Raw genomic sequence first — 18,127 nt, 5'->3', positions numbered from 1 at the left:
GAAAATAGGTACAGGGATATTTATTTAATGCAGAATGGGCTTTTTTCACAAAAGACATTTTGACTTTTGACACTTGTTATTAGTAACACCTGTGCTTTTCCCACTATGACAAATCAAAATATCTGCTTTGGAAAGGCATAAAGTACATAATAATAATCGGATATTAAATGTCAGATTTAAAAAAACATGCTTATTTTAATGTTTTAACAAGCTTTTGTCAGGAAAATTCCCTCATGCTTGCATGCACGCTTGACTGGATATAAGACACTGCAGCGCCTTCAGCTGGGCAAATGGCATGATACCGTTCCCAGTTTTTCAGTTCAAGTTACAACATGTAGGGACTACAGCATGCACCCAGCTCACCAGAGCAAACAGGAGAAGTCCAGACTGCGGAAGGTCCAGATACAAGGATATGCATTCTGATAACTGCCTCACGGATACTGGAAGTCTTTTAGCAAATGCTTGGTTAAGGCATGTGGTGCTGGGTAAAAGCCATCTTACTGCATCATCGTTACCTTCATGAATACCAGCCCCTGAGAGCTGCCAGTGCAGAGAGCACCATGACACATAGTAGTAAAACGGTCTTAAAACAGGAGGCTGCAAGCGTGGAGACAGAGGTCGAGCGCACACCATCGTAAAACGGAGCCAACGCTGCATGAAAGAAGTGACAGAATAGGGCAGAACAAGAAAATAAAATGGTAGAAAACAAAGAAGAGCAGACATCAGATTATCACAACACAGTACAAAGGATTGAAACTGATTGAGATGGCAGTCACATGGACGAAAGACAAGAAGAGGCAGAGAGGAGCACAAACAGGGGACACGGGAAACTCCATATGTTTTCTTTGTACTTTCTGATTATTCTAGTTGGTCTGTGTCTACCACACAGTTGTTCTTGCAAGTTAATTTTCAGCTGGCTGCTGGTTTAAGTGAAAAGTGCATCTTCAAACATGCAGCCAGCACTAGCTTGCGTTTGCTGAGGTCAGTAAAAGTACGTGGAGTGACGAGGTTGTACTTGGGACTAAATGGGGAGTGTCTCAAACTACTGAAGACAGATGTGAATTTTTTCTACCAATGAAATTACCATGTGACCATACTGACTTGTAGCAGTTTATTTAGAAGGGTTTGCCATGGCACATACAAAATAATTTCCATAACCTAGCAGAAAAACACAAAAAGACTAAAACTACTCATAGAGTAAAGAAAACAACTAAGCCCGACAAAAAGACAAGTATTTTAAAACCATGTGTTCTGTAACATTTTCCACAGAAATTTGATATTGCATTCCATGTGATTATCCTCACAGACCTGTAGAAACATAAACATTAAAGCAAATTAAAAAGAAACCAAATAATATTTGATTTTTACGTATTCATCTTTCAAAAGGCACTTCATTTAACTTCATTTAAAAAAAGTTATAAATTAAGGAGATTGGCCTACCTGCACAGTAGCCATTCTTGACAGTAAAGCCTTTACCACACTGAACAAAAAGAAAGAAATTCATTGGTATATAAAACCAAATATGTTGATTCATTTAGATCTCACAGACAGTGGACTATAAATGATCATCTGTGTCAGCGATCAACAGTAATGTTACTAAATGATCTGTTTTTTTGGGTTGTCTTCTGTTGATGCTTTGTTGTAAAACTGCTTCTAACTGAACTGAAGAAAAAAAAAGCCATGAGAATGATGTGGTGGGTTGGATAAATTTATATGGCCACTATCACAGGCCGACTGAAACATTACCCGTGTTCATAATTCATGCCGTGGATCCATTTTGCGTACCTGCGTGTCATTGGCAAGCACAACCGTTTGCCCTTCTGTGGGATAGGCCACTTCCACCACTGAGTTCAATTCACCAGGCTGTAGGGTTCGAGTGATGGAGCTGCCGTCGGGCCAGGAGACCTCCAGCACCGTCACCTCATCATTTCCTAGGAGTCATAGGTAATAATAAGGAAATTTTGTGTATGTTAGGAACACATGATATTACATGTCAAAGGAATAGAGATTTTAGGAAATATTTGCACTCTTTCTGAGAACTATATGAGGTGATTGAAAATACTCTCATGTCTGTACATTAAATATGAAGCCAAGCCACGGAAGTGATTATCTTAGCTTAGCATAAAAGCTGGAAACAGCTAGCCTGGCTCTGTCCACAGTTAAGAAAAACATGCCTACAGTGAATTGGATTAAATACATACAAAAATAAATAAATTATGGCAATGTATACTGCCTTTTACTTAAGATATAAGTTTATCCCATTTACTTTTAGTGTGTATGAATTATAAAGTGTAAAGGAAATTACCTAAACCAAAGTGTGCGACAGGCTCCATCTCACAAAGGTACCCCGAGCCTCCGTCAATGATGCGCGTGTGAGCTCCACTCTGATTGGTGAAGGCTGTTACCTTGGCTCCCCGGGCAAACGAGCCAAACTGGGTGCGAGGGATGACCCGCAGCCAGTTGTTGGACGAGCCCTGGACAGGTTTCACAGTTTAGGTTGAGGACCTTTAGGGCTTAGTAAGTGTTGATGTTACTAAGTACATTTACCCAAATACTGTACTTAAGTATAATTTTTTTACTCCACTACATTTATCTGAGTTACTTTTCAGATTAATATTTTACATACAAATACCACCCCACACACACACACACACACACACACACACACACACACACCTGTGTGACCTTGAAGACAGAGATTGGCTGCTGGGCGCTCTCCCCATGTGCCAGCAGCAGCTCCAGCTGTCCATCCCCATCTAAGTCTGCCACAGTGCCACCTGTCCAAAACAGACAGAGCTTTCACTGCAGTGACCTACATAACGTCTCTGACAGTTCTGACTCTGTAAATCTCATCCAAACAGAGAGGCAGCAGAGGTGGCACATATTCAGGTCAGAGTTTAGAGACAGCTGACCTGTTCCTCTTCCTTGTGGCTCCGCAGCATCTCCCACATTAAGTTCCTGGATCAAAGGGTCTGCACCAGCTCTCCTTGACACCCTGCAAACACACAAAGCTCAAAACAGCTAGTAACGTAAACAATAATCCAGGATGTGTTTGCTGCGAGTAATTTTTTAATTGCTTGATGCTTCTCAATGGGACTTTACATGATAATTGAATGTTACCTGAACAGCCTGTTGGGGGCATTGCCTTTGTAAGCAATGTTGTTGAAAAACACCTCCAGCTCCTTGTCATTGTCAAAGTCGGCAGCGATGACTGTGCGAATAGGTGAGGGCACAGCAAATTCTCCAGTGGCTATGTTCTGCGCACGAGAAGACTGTCAAGGCTTTATCAAACTCTTTCCATCACCCACTTTTTTATTAGTTTTCCGCCCTGTTGTCCTTCCTTACCCGGAATTTAGAGTCACTGCCTTGCAGGAAAAGTCTGTGTGGGCCGTTCCAGTTGCCATAGACAATGTCTGTCTTTCCATCACCGTTGAAGTCGGCTAGTGCTACTCCTCTACCATGCTGGTACCGGTCCTCTACACCTTTAGAAATTGACACAATGTTGAAATCCTTAGTGTTGCAAGTGCTGGAAAAATAACATACTGTATTTTGATATGAATCATTTTTACACCCACTATGTGTAGGATTGACAGCAATGCATTCTGTGTAATTTTCAGTGTAATAACTTCAATATTTCACCAACTTTCCTCCTCTCCAGACCTGTTATTGGCTCTGTAAGGCTGCAAAGGGGCACATTAAGCTAAACATCAGTACACTAACATGCTTGCAATGCTAACATGCTGATGTTCAGCAGGTACAATGTGTGTTTACCACATTCACAGTTTTAGTTGAGTGTGTCAGCATGCAAAAATCTGCTAATTGGCACTAATCACAAACTACAGCTGAGAATAATGTAATCAGTTTTGCAGTAGTCAATTAATAGTCATCGTTAGCACAGCTAAAAATGCTGGTATACATTAAATATAACAGGGCAAAAAATAGAATATTTGGAGTGAAACCAAAAGTATAAACTTTGAAAGACATCCAGCTGCCTTTAAAAGTATTTCTAGGCCTGACTATACCTTTCAGGTTGTTGTATACTCACCTGCCTGTCTGGCCATATCAACAAAAGTCCCGTCTCCATTATTCTTGAACAGGAAGTTTGGTCCATTCTCGTTGTCGCAGAACACATCCGACCGCGACTGGCTTAGGATTGGTCCAACCAACACACCACGTCCACCTGCACCACAAGCAAACCGTGAATGCTTGATTCAGCACACTTCAAAATGTCACAGACCTTCACTTCTCCAGCCCACCTCCTGACCTGTGAGCTTGTTGACCCCGGCGTCTGCGGCCACGTCAGACAGAGCCACGATGCCCTTGGTGACATCACTGGCAGCCTCATCCATTTCTAAGAGAGCGTGGGGGCCGATGTTGCCACTGGCGTAGTTGGCCACGTAGACTGAGTAACGGCCTGTTCCCTGTAGAGCAACAACAGACAAGAGAGTGAGAGGGAGGCTGTTGGAAGGAGGAAGAGGAAACAAAGAGGGTGAGATGTGATGAATCAGATTAAGGGACTTCATAAATACACTGCTAAAAATAATCAAGGGAACACTCAAATCCCACATCAGATCTCGATGAACGAAATAGTTGAAAGTTACAAATCTTTACTGTACATTGTGTAGTTTGTTGAGAACAAAATTACTTACTAACGGTCAATGGAAATCCGAATCACCACACTGATTGGGGGCTGGATTCAAAATCCCCCCCAAAAAAATGCAATCACAGGCTGATCCAACTTGCGTGACTTTCATCACGGCAACTCATAATGTGACTCAGTAGTGTGTGTAGCCCAGCGGTCGGCAACCTTTAACACCGAAAGAACCATTTGAACTCGGTTTCCACGGAAAAGAAAACACTGGGAGCCGCAAATACTTTTTGACATCTAAAATGAAAAAAACCCGCATTTATTAAAAAAAAAACAACAACAACAACAACTTCCCTTTCATGCTTTGGGGTTCACCCCAGCCATACACTTATTAGTGCTTTGAACATTTTGAACATTTTGAATTCTTGAAAAAATAATAACAATGTCTGAATGTCCCTTTCAAACAAATTAAAAAGCTGAACTTAAAATATCCATGTAGCAAACAAAAGCAAAAAATGCCATGAGCCGTCATCCTTATAGTATCGCCTTTGGGCTGAGTATGTAGCGGAGCCTTGACCTGAATTTAAAAAATAAATTGAGAAAAAAAGCACTGTGTCCCTAAACAATGAAAAATAAATATTTGCAAAATATCTGCATAAATATTTATTTTACCTGGTTAATGGGACTTCTGCTCCTGAACCTCTGCGCACAGCGTCTGCAAATCGGGGCTGTACGAAGTCACTTTCATCTTTACGCAAGACTGTAAGCTGTCATCTGTGAGGCGTGAGCGGTGTTTGTTTTTAAATGTAGTTCATGGTAGAGAATAGCTGCTCACATACATATGTGGATCCGAAGATGGACAGGACTCCAAAGGCGTTTATTTTGAGCGACGAAAAACAATCAAATATATTATTTTATTAATATTTTAATATTTCAAGATCACAATAATCTTCTAATTTAGTTACTAAAATAATAAAAAAACAACTAACACAAATAAAATACACTTCAATTAAATACTTAGTTTTTTTTTTTTTTTTTTAGTAATTTATTTTCCCAAGCCACTCGGAGCCGCAGTATAAGGATGAAAGAGCCGCATGCGGCTCTGGAGCCGCGGGTTGCCGACCCCTGGTGTAGCCTGTATGCACTCCCAACAACATCTGGGCACGCTCCTGATGAGATGGCAGATGGTGGGATCTCCTCCCAGACCTGGATCAGGTCATCAGTGAGCTCCTGGACACTCTGGGGCCCTACTTGGTGGCGGTGGATACACCAATACATAACGGGGAATATGAGGGCCGATGAGAGTCAATGGCCTCAATGCCCTCATCATATGGCCAGCCTACACACTCTGGCCACATAAGGCCGGGCATTGTCCTGCACCAGTAGGAACCCAGGGCCCACTGCACCAGCGTAAGGTCTGACAGTGAAAGTCCATTTTAATCTCTGGTCCCATTCCCACAGTTGGTCACGGTGCTGGCCGCTTCAGTAGACTCCTTGGCCACCAGTCCGCCTGCAGGGCTCAGGGTTTGTGTTATGTCCATAACTTTAATATTTTCTGGCAATGAATGTCTCTTTTTAAGACAGATGGACTTCACCCAAACAAACAGGACTGCATACAGCATGTGGTATGGTCCTCCCCTGAGGATTTACGTGAATGACTAATCATTCATGCAGCCCACCTGGACACACCACCGCTCACTGAACAGATCTCTGCCTCACTGCCACAAACAACTGTCTCCACCTGCTGGCATGTAAAGCCGTCTGCTCCTAGCGCTGTTCCAAAGACTTCTATTCCTGTCATCATCACACATAGACCAGTAAACCGAAATGTGCACATCCCACACAGAAATAATAGTAATCTCTTAAGGATTAGGACAACTGCACCAACTCCAGAACCCAAAACAAACTCAATTAAAATGGCTCTCTTCAATGTGAGATCTCTGTCAAGTAAGACTTTTATCTTCAATGATTTTATCTTGTCTGCAAATCTAGATTTTATGTTTTTAACTGAATCCTGGTTGCAAATGAATGACTATAGCCAGCCAGCTGAACTGCGTCCGCCTCAATATGATTGTTTTAGTCAACTGAGGGTCAGTGGTCGTGGTGGTGGGCTAGTGAGCGTGTATAGGAAAATTTTTAATGTCATCAAGTACGCTGTGATGAATTTAACTCCTTTGAAGTTCTCACTCTTAAACTTTGAGGGCTGCAACCTATCATATTTGTTATAATTTACACCGCCTGGAGGATTTTTATCAGAACTTCCTGAATTTTAATTTATTCTGGTTTTAAATTATGACAGAATTGTTCTTTGTGGCGATTTTAATATTCATGTTGATGACCCCACCAATGTTAATGCAACTGACTTTTTAAATACGGCCACTTCTTTTAACTTCAAACAACATGTCAAAGGGCAAACACATAACCGTGGTCATACACTGGACTTGGTTTTTACCCTGGGTGTCAGCATTTCCTCTGTGGAATTAGTGGACATGACCATATCTGACCACAGATGTATTGTTTTTAGCTGCGATTCGCCTGTTACTCATGCCGCCTCACCAAGCTCCGTGTGTTCTCGCATCTTTAATGAACAAAGTGTTTCAAAGTTTTGTGCATTCTTTCAGAGCCAAAGCCAACACCTGTCTGATTCCAACACCAACAGTCTGGTCGATCACTTCAATCATATCTGCTTGTCGTCACTAAATATTACTGCTCATCTAAAGGTTAGGCCTACGTCTAAAGCTAGTAAACAACCCTGGATAAATGACAGCATTCGCAGCCTAAAAAAAGGGAATGCAGGAAAGCAGAGCGCAGATGGAACAAGTCCAGTCTCCAAGTTCATTACCTCAGTCTGAAAGATTTATCAATTAAATACAATAACATGGTTAAGGATCCGAGGACACACTATTTTTCTGAACTCATTACTACACATAAACACAATCCCAGGTTTCTGTTTAAGACTGTGGATCAGCTGCTAAACCCAACCCCTCCTTGTGCCTCAGCTGGAAGTAATGATGACTGTGAATTGTTTTTATCTTATTTTACCAATAAGGTGGTGTCAATCAGAGCCTCTATTACCCCTGCGGCCTCTAACTCAGAGGTCCCTCACCAGCAGCAAGAGAGTTTTAACCAGTTTTATCCCATCGACTTGTCTGAGCTTTTAAAAACACTATCACAAATGAGAGTGTCCTCCAGCCCACTTGATGTAATACCTACAAAGTTTTTACTGAAAGTAATAGATTCTGTTGGGCCCCATTTGATCTCTATTTTCAACAGCTCCCTATCTACTGGTTGTGTCCCTGATTATTTTAAAACGGCTTGCGTGAACCCACTTTTAAAGAAACCTGGTTTAGATCCCTCCCTCCCACATAATTTTAGACCAATTTCAAAACTGCCTTTTATTGCAAAGATTCTAGAAAGAATTGTGTCCAAACAGCTGCTCACTGTACTGGAAAATAACAAAATATTTGAAAGGTTTCAGTCTGGTTTTAGGAAGTACCACAGCACTGAGAATGCCCTGCTTAAAGTCACCAATGACCTTTTAATTTCTGCTGATGAAGGATGATCAAATAATTTCCTCTAGCTGAACTCAGACAAAACAGATATACTGGTTATTGGTTCCCTAGTAAATCACATTAAGCCTGTGGCAAAGAACCTTGGTGTTTGGTTTGATAGTAATTTAAATTTCGAGCAGCACACCACAAAGCTTGTTCAATCATGTTTTTATCAACTTAGAAATATAGCAAAAATTTGGATCTATGTTAACTTTTAAGGACACCGAGACCATTTTACACGCCTTCATCTCATCACGCCTGGATTATTGCAACAGCCTTTTCACCTGTTTAACCCAAAAATCTATTGATCGACTCCAGACTGTCCAGAACTCAGGCTTTTAACCAGAACAAAGAAATATGACCACATTACTCCTATTTTAGCTTCATTACACTGGCTCCCAGTATGTTTTAGAATTAACTTTAAAATTCTATTGATCACTTTTAAAGCTCTTCATGGCCTCTCGCCTTGTTATATTTCTGACCTTTTAGTCCCATACGCACCAGCATGTACCTTGAGATCCTCGGGCAGAGGTCTGTTGTCTGTTCCAGAGTCTCGACTGAAAACTAAAGGGGACAGAGCGTTTGCTGTCAGGGCCCCGAGGCTCTGGAACAGCCTGCCGAGGAAATCAGGTCGGCTGAGTCAGTGAACTCTTTTAAGTCCCTTCTTAAAACATACTTTTATAGGAGAGCCTTTCCCGATCTTATTTGACTTTATTTGATCCCTTTTATTTTATTTTTTTATTTTATATTTATCTTAAACATGTATTTTAGTCTTTTCAATGTTTTCATGCTTTTATCTTGTATTGTTTTTGTATTATTGTCTTTTGGGTATTATGGTCTTTACACTTGTTAAAGCACTTTATAACTTGTTTTTGTAAAGTGCTCTACAAATAAAGATTATTATTATTATTATAATAGTGGCTCAGAGGATTTCATCCAGGGACCGAACAACAGTCAGGATACCGTTGGCTACCACATGGAGGTCTGTGGGCCTGCCAAGTATATTCCTCCTTAGACCATCACTGACCCGCTGCCAAACCGGTCATGCTGGATGGTGTTACAGGGAGCATCATGTTCACGTCTCCAGACTCTTTCACGTCTGTCATATGTGGTCAGTGTGAACCTGCTCTCATCTGTAAAGAGAACGGAGCAGCAATGGCGGATGTCCAATTCCGGTGTTCTCTGGCGAATGCTAATCGAGCTGCACGTTGCTGGGCTGTGAGCACAGATACCATTAGAGGACATCGGGCTGTCACGCCACCCTCATGGAGTCTGCATCTGACAGTTTGGTTAGAACCATGCACACCAGTAGCCCGCTGGAGGTCATTCTGTAGGACTCTCATGCTTCCTAACTGGACAGATTTATGTCTCTGAAGTTTAACTGACTTAATGTTATACAGTAATGATTAAGTGTTCCCTTATTTTTTTAACAGTGTATGTTTACACAGTGTGTTTACTGACCTTCCTGTCAACACATGCAACTGAACGTCCTGCCATGCGATTAGCAACGCCGCGACGTACATTGAGCTCGTCGCTCAGAAGATCTTCAAAGCGACCATTTCGAAACTTGAAGAGCTTGTCTGAATAAGTTGCCTGTCCTGCATGAAAACCATCAGTTATCATGAGGGGGGGGGGGGGGGGGATCATTCAGCTACCTGAAATTGCTTGCTGGGACAAACATTTTAAGCACATCATAAGAATGCACAATTTACCAGAGTAAGCATTGTTTGTGTTGAGGAAGTAGATCTCCTCACGGCCATCTCCATCCACATCACAGGCAGTAACTCCAATAGCATTCCCTGCTCGGTCCCTCAGGGCGTAGTAAGGAGAGTTACTGTCATCAACAGCAATGTTTACCAGCCTCTTCTGAGTGCGATCATATTTCAGCACCAGGTTGGGGCCATTGTACCTATAGCAGAACATCACACAGGTTTGTATTGCACACACAGTTTTATATGCACACACAGTTTTATATACAAATTTCTGAACACATGACACACCTAACAGATGCATTCTGTCACGCCGTCAGCAGTGCTTCTACCTTTAACCATTTTCCCACTCACCCTGCCACTACCACTTCCAGGTCACCATCACCATCCACGTCTGTTACAGCCATCCCATAGTTGAGCTGCGTGGGGTTGTGCAGACTGTCGGGGGGAAGCATCGTCTGTGTAACGACCTGAAGCATGGGCTCAGAGCTCTGGGAGTGGGACTGATGCCAGAGTCCAACCAGGAGGAGCAATAGACCTGAAATCCACATCACTGCAACCTGACGGAACACAGGGCTTGGTTATGCATTTTATTTAAATATGCCGAAGATGCAAAAATCTTCTGTATAAAGCAGACAAATATAATGTAAAGAGATACTGTATGTCCTGATGTGATAGACACCACATTAGTATCCTTCAGTAAAGCAAAAGTATACCTCAATCACAGGCAGAATTTTGTGTTAAATATACATCAGTTTTACATTAGTTGATCCATTTTTTCATGCGTCTCTTGTGAATCTCCCAACTTTATGAACATGCATTACTAAATTGCTGGATTACTGGATGGCCCCAGTGATGAATAAACTACTTTTTATTTTATTTTTACAGAACCTTCAAAACTGAGAATTACAATGGAGACGTAAAACTGTCCAAAAGATATATTACAAAAATAAAATAAAGAAGTTAGAGTCTCCAAAAACAATAAAAACGAGTTGACAATATATTTAAGTAGAAGACGTCTATCCATCCAAATCAGCCAGTGAACACCATTGTGTTTTTCCCATTTTGAGAAAGTAATTATACATTTGAACACAAATCGTGTCTAGATGCTTCTGCATTAGAATCAACATTTCTGCAACCTGCGCCAGGTGAATTATACCGCTCTATTATTGATGAATTTCTGTTTTACTGATCATTTCTTGGATAATCGTTTGCTCACTGGTGCCTATAGGCCCTCACTGCTTGCTCCCCAGCACAGTCGCATGCAGACATTTCGTTAAAAACCTTACCTGACAGCTCTATCACTGTGTACAGATGAAGATGATCTGGGTCGCTGCAGAGATGTGAGTGCACTCGGCGCCGCTTATTATGTCATTTGGCAAATATTCTCCACCTTACACAACTTCTGCTTTTAAAATTTATGAAACAGCTTGTGTAACGCGTAAACAATTGACCAATAAGCGAAGACCTGTGGGACTTATTAGATTGTTGACCAATGGCCGGCCTGTGCTTCTGTGACCTATGCGAGAAGCGGAAGTCTGCTTTGTTTTGAAGACGCTGCGAAACAAAAACATCACAGCGACGGCACAGAAATACATTTTAGAGACAGCACATTAATACTTCCTGCCAGGGTATAACTCGTGACCTATAAAAACAATGAACATTCTCATAAAAATACAAAATTGACATTAAACAACCGTGTTGACCATCCAGAGTGGGTCTGCTGCAGCGCCATTCAAGAACAGCATCTCCCAGAATGCTTTGCGTTGACCTCAGCTTGCGTCAATAGTGCGACGAAAATCTATTGCTAAACAAACCAAACACGGGTAAGCTGAAAGAGTATTAATTATCTTCTACAATTCTGTTTGAAATGGTTTGAATGAAAATAATTACTTTTTCATTTATATTGACATTATCTTTACATTTGTATCCTCAATACACAAGTGTTACAACCTGAACGAGAGGAGGTTTAGCTGTAGCTAGCTAAATTGGTAAGCTAACTGTAGCTAACAGCAATGTCGTGGTTTAAATGTTTTTTGTTTAATTTTTAAACTGTTCTCCCGGATGAATTAACCAGTTGAAGTCATTGGAGTCAAAGATAATTCATATTTTCTTTAAACACATTCAAGACTCGAGTGGAAATCGTCTAACGGTTAAGAAAGGCCCATGATGTTTTCATTGCACTGCCTCTTCTTCTGTTTTCTTTCCTGTATGCTCCAGATGTTTTAACAACATGGAGCTGGAACAGCCAAAAGAAGACAGTCCTCCAACACCCACACCTCCATCTCAGTCAAAAAGGCCAAGTCAGGCTCTTTACGCCCCCAAGCAACGAAATAGTGGCTCCAAAGATAAAGGTCAGAGTCAGGGAGAAGTCAAACCAAGACCCAGGCCTCGCTACACAGACAAGGCAAGAAAAAACGCCAAGAACAAGAACAACAAGACTGGAGCAGCTGATAAAGGAGCGCCAGTTGGAGGAGAAGATGGAGGTGACAGCAAGCCTGCTGTGAAGGAAGAGCAGGATGCAGATGTGCAGGTTAATGGCCACGCTGCAACCAATGAGGAGATGCTAGCAGATACTACCTCATGTCTGGAAGCAACATCCCTTCAGGACGAAAAGGGGGAAGAGGACAGTTGGGACACCTTGTTCAATGATGATGGAGATTGTCTGGATCCGCACCTGCTTGAAGAGGTGAGTGCTTGGTAGAGGTGATATTTAAAAAAAAAAAAAACGTCACAATATTCCCCAAAGTTAACACTCTTTGCCAGTTTATGTGTACACATGGCTAAAAACTTAACTTAAAAGAAGTTATAATTCAGGCTTAATGCCCCTTATCCCTTTCCTTCTCGTCATTTCCTTCTTCTCACCACCTCTCCTCATCTGCTTCCAGCTGGCTGTGAATGAAGGTAGAAAGAAGGGATCAATCCAACAGCCCAGGTTTGATTACTACAACATGGACCAAGATGATGATGACGACGACATTGACCTCAGTGAGGATGAACTTTCTCACATTGTAGAGATCTACGACTTCCCTGCAGAGTTTAAGACAGAGGACCTTCTCAAGTTATTTCAGTGTTACCAGTATGTATAGTTAAACTTATTCATCAATATAATTTAGGTTTCTTGATATCTCTGTGAGTGCAGGATCCCTGGTGTATGTATTGCATCTGAGATCCACAAGAAGTGTCTGTGTCAGTTTTACCTTCCTTTGGTTTTTGTAACACCTTCTCTTCTTATTTATTCGTGACCTCTCACTTTCAGACAGAGAGGCTTTGACATCCAGTGGATTGATGACTCACATGCCCTGGGTCTCTTCTCAAGCCCCATAGCAGGTTTGTGAGCTCCTACAATACATTATCCTCTGCTCTCCTATGTCATTGTTGTGACACTTTCCCCCGCTACAATGGGAGGAAAACTATTAATAAAGAGGATCAGTGGACATGAGTAGAACCTGACCAACCAACTCTCACTGAAACTTGGTGTGAAGTGCTGAGCTATTTTATGGTTTTGTAAGAGGAAACGTGTTTGAATCTCTCTTTGACATCATGTTACAAATGTGCTTTTTCAGTTCTATTCAAGTAATAAACCTTTTCAGTTTGTTTCTGTTCCCTTTTCAGCCCGTGAAGCTCTAAGATCCAAACATCCCCTGATGAAGTTGCGACCACTCTCCAAATCCTCCCCTGCTACAAAGGCCAAAGCCCGTAGCTGCTCAGGTACAAATACAGCCATCTGTAATTTCCATAATAAATCCACATTTAAAGACTAACATGATCTGTGTCCCTCTTTATTCTCCTCTCCTCCCATACCCAGACTACCTCCTTCCTGCTAAACAGAGACCTCAAACGAGTGCAGCGCTGGCTCGCCAGCTTGTGATCGGCGCCCTTGGTGTGAAGAGCAACATCACAAAGGAGCAGCGCGATGCAGAGAGGAGGAAACTCCAGGAGGCAAGAGGTGCATTATTATTATTATGTGTTCAGATTATGATTGAGGTGTTTAATGTGAAGATGTGCTGTGGTCAGCAGGCCTGCTCTCTCCCCTAGTAACCTATGTTTAAGAAGCAGACATGGGTCGGAAATACTGCAGAGTGGCCTGTTGCTACAGTGAATAATATGTGTGAGTGTCAAGCATGGTGTCATTAAGAAAGAACATGGGTTCCCTCTCAACCTTTCTTGAATGAATAAATACTGTATTAAGGACCCACAAAAGTCCTCATCGTCCTAGTTGTGGCATCACACATTTTCCACCACAAGTGGGAGCTGTTGTTATACTTTACAGAAGAATTTGAAACATGTAGTTGCTAGTTGACACCAGCAGAAGTTGCTCTAGGTCCACTGCTGTGCAGATCATAGCAGGTCTATAATCAGTACAGCAACCATTTCCCTTCACAGATGGAACTTAAGTATATATGCACAGAAAACCCCAAATGGCTGTCCACTGAGTCAGGAAGTCAGAGCCTTGAGTATAGAAAGCTAAAAAAAGGTCCTTTGTTCTTAGCATGGGTGAGATGCTGTGCTCTTTATTTAAGATTATAGCACGCACAGTGAATGTCAGTGCAGGAGTGCATCATGTGCTGAACATTGTGTCCTTGGCATGTGTGCCACGTATGGCTGTACCCAGAGATTAATTACATAAATACATACAGCCAGCTCTTCAGTCTGCCTCAGCGCTTCACTTCCCCTCATATGGCAAAGACAGTTATACAAATTTAGAGCAACAAACCACCAGAGTGATGTTTAGTTAAGTAGCTAAGGGCTTTTGCTGATTTATGTCTTGTTTCTGTGATTTATCTTTCAGAACAAAAGCGCCTGGCAGCCAAACAGAAGGAAGATGCTTGGGATGGGAAGTGACTGCACAGAAAGCTACCCCCACCCCACCCACCGTCTTCTCCTGTTTGTTATTTTATTTCTTTCAACTGGCCACTCCTTCTTACCACTGTGCTTCCTAAAAATGGCTTCCCACCATTTTTTTCTTCTTTCTGACACGGTCCTCCAGCTTCTCTTACTGAACGTCTCATAATTCTACTGTCTGTCCATTTGCGTGCAGTGTTGCATCAAATGTGAGCGTCCTGCTACTGTTCCCTTACCTCAGCTCATACCTTGTCTGTGCAGGGACTGTTGCCTCTGTGTCACGGCCAGGGCTTACACAACCGGCTCACCTTTTTGTAGTGAAGCACTGAGTCTAATCATTTTAAAGGGTAACTACGGCTTCAAAATAATTATTTTTTTAATAGAGGCCACATGTATGTCTTTATATGGAATTTATTTTATGTTTTTAAAGATGACACAAGTGGATGCACCTGTTAATGTTAGAGCAGCAAAGCTTTCTATTAAAGGTCCTGTAATATTCAGTCATGCAATTCAGTACATCATTATACTATGAAGACAATGTTGAGATTACACTTGAATTAAAAATGTTGCATTTTTTGGACATTTTGATGTTCACTTTTTAATTGTACCCGTGAGCTCTTATTAAACATTTTCTGAAAAGCCTCCTGGGAAGCTGCCGCTGTTCTAGTCCAGTATTATGGCTGTTCTGTTTGTTAAAACCTACAGGAGAATGTATTGTGTTTTCAACGAGAGGAGCCCTGTTGTACAAGTAGTACTGATGATGATGATGATGATGATGAGGATAGTCATTCTGAAGAGCAAATGACAGTTCAAATTAAAGAGAGCATTTTATTGTAGGGAGAAAATGTTGTGAAGACGGAGTGTCCATGTTCAAAAACAACCATGTGTCTGTCTAATAATGGAGGCAAAATTCTGTCCTTTAACAAAGTTACTTTTTTCACAACATCATGATTAACATCCATTTTACCTGGTGGTAGTACATGTGAAAACTTAAAAGTGGCAGATCTCCGGCTTGTAAACTTGAATGAAACTGTTGAGCAGATATTGTATTTCAGTTGCATACATTTTAATTCAAGCTAAATTATTTTCATGAAATAAGTTAAAAGTTAAATGAAGTTTAAAAATGTATGATGGCATTTAAACTCCAACGCCCGTTTTGATTTTAAAACTGCTTTAGATTTAAAAAAATGTGCGGTGACCAATCTCAAAATGCTGTTTTTCTTTATTCCTGTAAAGTTGAGATTTTGGACTTGTAAAAAAAGACAATGTGTTTACTGAATTAAACATTTAACTTCAACCTCGGTTTCCTGATTCAGAGTTCAGTTTTCATAATTCAGCTTCTTGAAACGCATACATTCAGGCTCAGGACACCAGCTGCCTCTTCTGAGGCTTCACCCAGCCAACCACAGGCCATGTGGCGCAGTGTCTCTTCCACCTCGTCAGCTTATAGTTAAGTTGCATTTTCCCAGCTTGGAGAGAGGGCTGCAAGTTATTGAACTTTATATCAACTTCAAACTAAACTTTGCTGAGGATATGTTAACATAATACGACAGGTTGCTGAGCCCATACAAGCTTTGAAAAGGTGATCATTCATATTAAAACATTATGTTGCTGGCACACATGATTTATTCAAGTATTTGTGTGAAATTCAACTCTACCACTACTTTATATCCAGATCATCAGGTTTGAAGTGCTGGACAGAAGGGCAGGACATAAATCATGCAATATCAGTCTTAGAAATACTATTAAATAGAGTATGTCTAGACCTGCTCTATATGAAAAGTTCCCTGTGAACTTCTGTTGTGATTTGGTGCTATGTAAATAAAATTGGATTGAATTCAATGGTTTTTGTTTATGCCTGCTGTTAGACCATTATGGAATCTTTTATATAAAGTTTTCCCTCTTTTTGTTGCGATTTTTTTTTGTGATTTGACTTATCCTCAAACTTATCCATTTAACATTTTACATATCACTGCTAAGAATTTGAAAAAGTTTTGGGAAAGCCAACAACAAAAAGATGCTGCATTCATTTTGTTTTGTGTTAGTCAGCTCTTTGTTTCAGTTTTTTGACGGATCACCAAAATCTGTTTTAATGACAAAAATGATTTGTCATCACTTAAGCTTTAACCCTTGGTGGATTTTGTCCTCTCTTTCTAGTGGCCGGATCACGTGCTCCTCTTAGTTGTGATTTAGTAAACCCTGTCCTTGTTATTCAAGATCGCTGACGGGAGCGGGAAAGCGCGGAGGTTTGGACCTACGTGGAGAGAGTGAACAAACGGTGGCTGGAAAACATAGTAGGATCGAACTTTGTTGGCGGATCTGCATAAACTGTACTGTGAATGTAACATCATGTCAAATAGTTCAGATGGGGATGAGATGGAGTGGATGATGTCCAGATCTATAAGATTGAAAAGGGACTTGAGAGAGAGAGAGACAGAGAGGGAAAAGTTGGTCAGAACATAGCGAGACCGGCGAGGGAAGTAATAACAAGAAACTGAGATCTAGCCAGAGTGAGAAACAGAAGCCTGAGAATACGGAGAAAGTGCAAGGAAACGATTGGAAAGTTATAATTGAGTTCAATCAGGATGGTGGACACTATCACCCAATTAAACTTACCAAGGCGATTGAGAAGGAGATGGCAAAATCAAATTTGCAAGATTTTTGAACAATAAACGAATACTGATACATGCAAGCAGCAAACAACAATAAGAAAAGATTCTTAGTATGTCCACACTTCAAGGGGAAAGTATGAAGGCCCACATCCCAGGAGCAACAGCAAAGGTTAAAGGAGTTATATCCCTTTGAATATGTCAATGGAAGATGTTAAAAATGAGATTCAGGGAGGCAAAGCAGTTGAGGCTACTAGACTAAAAAGCAAACGAGATGGATCATTAAAAGACACACTATCTGTGGTTGTGCAATTTGAGAGAACCCTCCCTAAGTCAGTCCAAATGGGATACATAAATTACAGCGTGAGAGAATACATCCCTCCCCCTATCAGATGCTATAAATGTCAAAGGATGGGGCACACAGCTCAGCAGTGCAAAGGAAAGCTAAGGTGTGCTAGAAGTGGGGGCCAGCACGAGTATGGGAAATGTGAAAAGGATGCAAAGATTAAATGTTGTAACTGTGGAGGAGAGCATAGTGCTGCATTTGGTGGATGTGAAGTGCAAAGAGAAGCCAGAGAAGCCCAAAAGGTGAAGATATTGAACAAAGTATCATATGCAGAAGCTCTAAAGAAAGTAAGATAAACAGGATCAAATAACAAAAACTCCAGTGGAATTGTCCAAAGAAACATAACACCAGTTAATCAGACACAAAACCAGATTCCAGCACACACACAGAATGGTTGCGAGCATAAATGTAAAGTTGACGATGATATGTTGATAGTGAAAAAAGTGAACTTTGTGGGTTTCATATGTCACACCCCTCAA

General features: G+C 41.2%; 2 protein-coding genes across 2 annotated transcripts; one reads left to right on the top strand and one right to left on the bottom strand.

The window, feature by feature from the left end:
- Nucleotides 1-1,096: 1,096 nt before the first annotated feature.
- Nucleotides 1,097-11,305, bottom strand: crtac1a (cartilage acidic protein 1a). The gene is made up of 14 exons (XM_038714077.1): nt 11,138-11,305; nt 10,203-10,408; nt 9,852-10,048; nt 9,601-9,737; nt 4,265-4,421; nt 4,046-4,180; nt 3,346-3,482; nt 3,121-3,257; nt 2,913-2,995; nt 2,677-2,777; nt 2,306-2,474; nt 1,786-1,931; nt 1,441-1,480; nt 1,097-1,308 (listed from the first exon to the last, which is right to left on the bottom strand). Exons 2-14 carry the CDS (start codon nt 10,397-10,399, stop codon nt 1,301-1,303), a joined length of 1,644 nt encoding a protein of 547 aa, XP_038570005.1. The 5' UTR covers nt 10,400-10,408; nt 11,138-11,305; the 3' UTR covers nt 1,097-1,300.
- A 155-nt stretch (nt 11,306-11,460) lies between these two features.
- On the top strand, nt 11,461-15,990 carry r3hcc1l (R3H domain and coiled-coil containing 1-like). The gene is made up of 7 exons (XM_038714104.1): nt 11,461-11,674; nt 12,069-12,537; nt 12,737-12,927; nt 13,108-13,178; nt 13,464-13,559; nt 13,657-13,797; nt 14,641-15,990. Exons 2-7 carry the CDS (start codon nt 12,082-12,084, stop codon nt 14,691-14,693), a joined length of 1,008 nt encoding a protein of 335 aa, XP_038570032.1. The 5' UTR covers nt 11,461-11,674; nt 12,069-12,081; the 3' UTR covers nt 14,694-15,990.
- The last annotated feature ends 2,137 nt before the right edge of the window (nt 15,991-18,127 follow it).

This window comes from Micropterus salmoides, unplaced genomic scaffold, assembly GCF_014851395.1.
Source record: "Micropterus salmoides isolate LMB-PRFRI ecotype aquatic unplaced genomic scaffold, ASM1485139v1 Ms_hic_scaffold_12, whole genome shotgun sequence".
NCBI classification, from domain to species: Eukaryota; Metazoa; Chordata; class Actinopteri; order Centrarchiformes; family Centrarchidae; genus Micropterus; species Micropterus salmoides.
The sequence above is the reverse complement of the archived record's forward strand: the minus strand, read 5'-3'. Positions and strand labels throughout refer to the sequence as shown.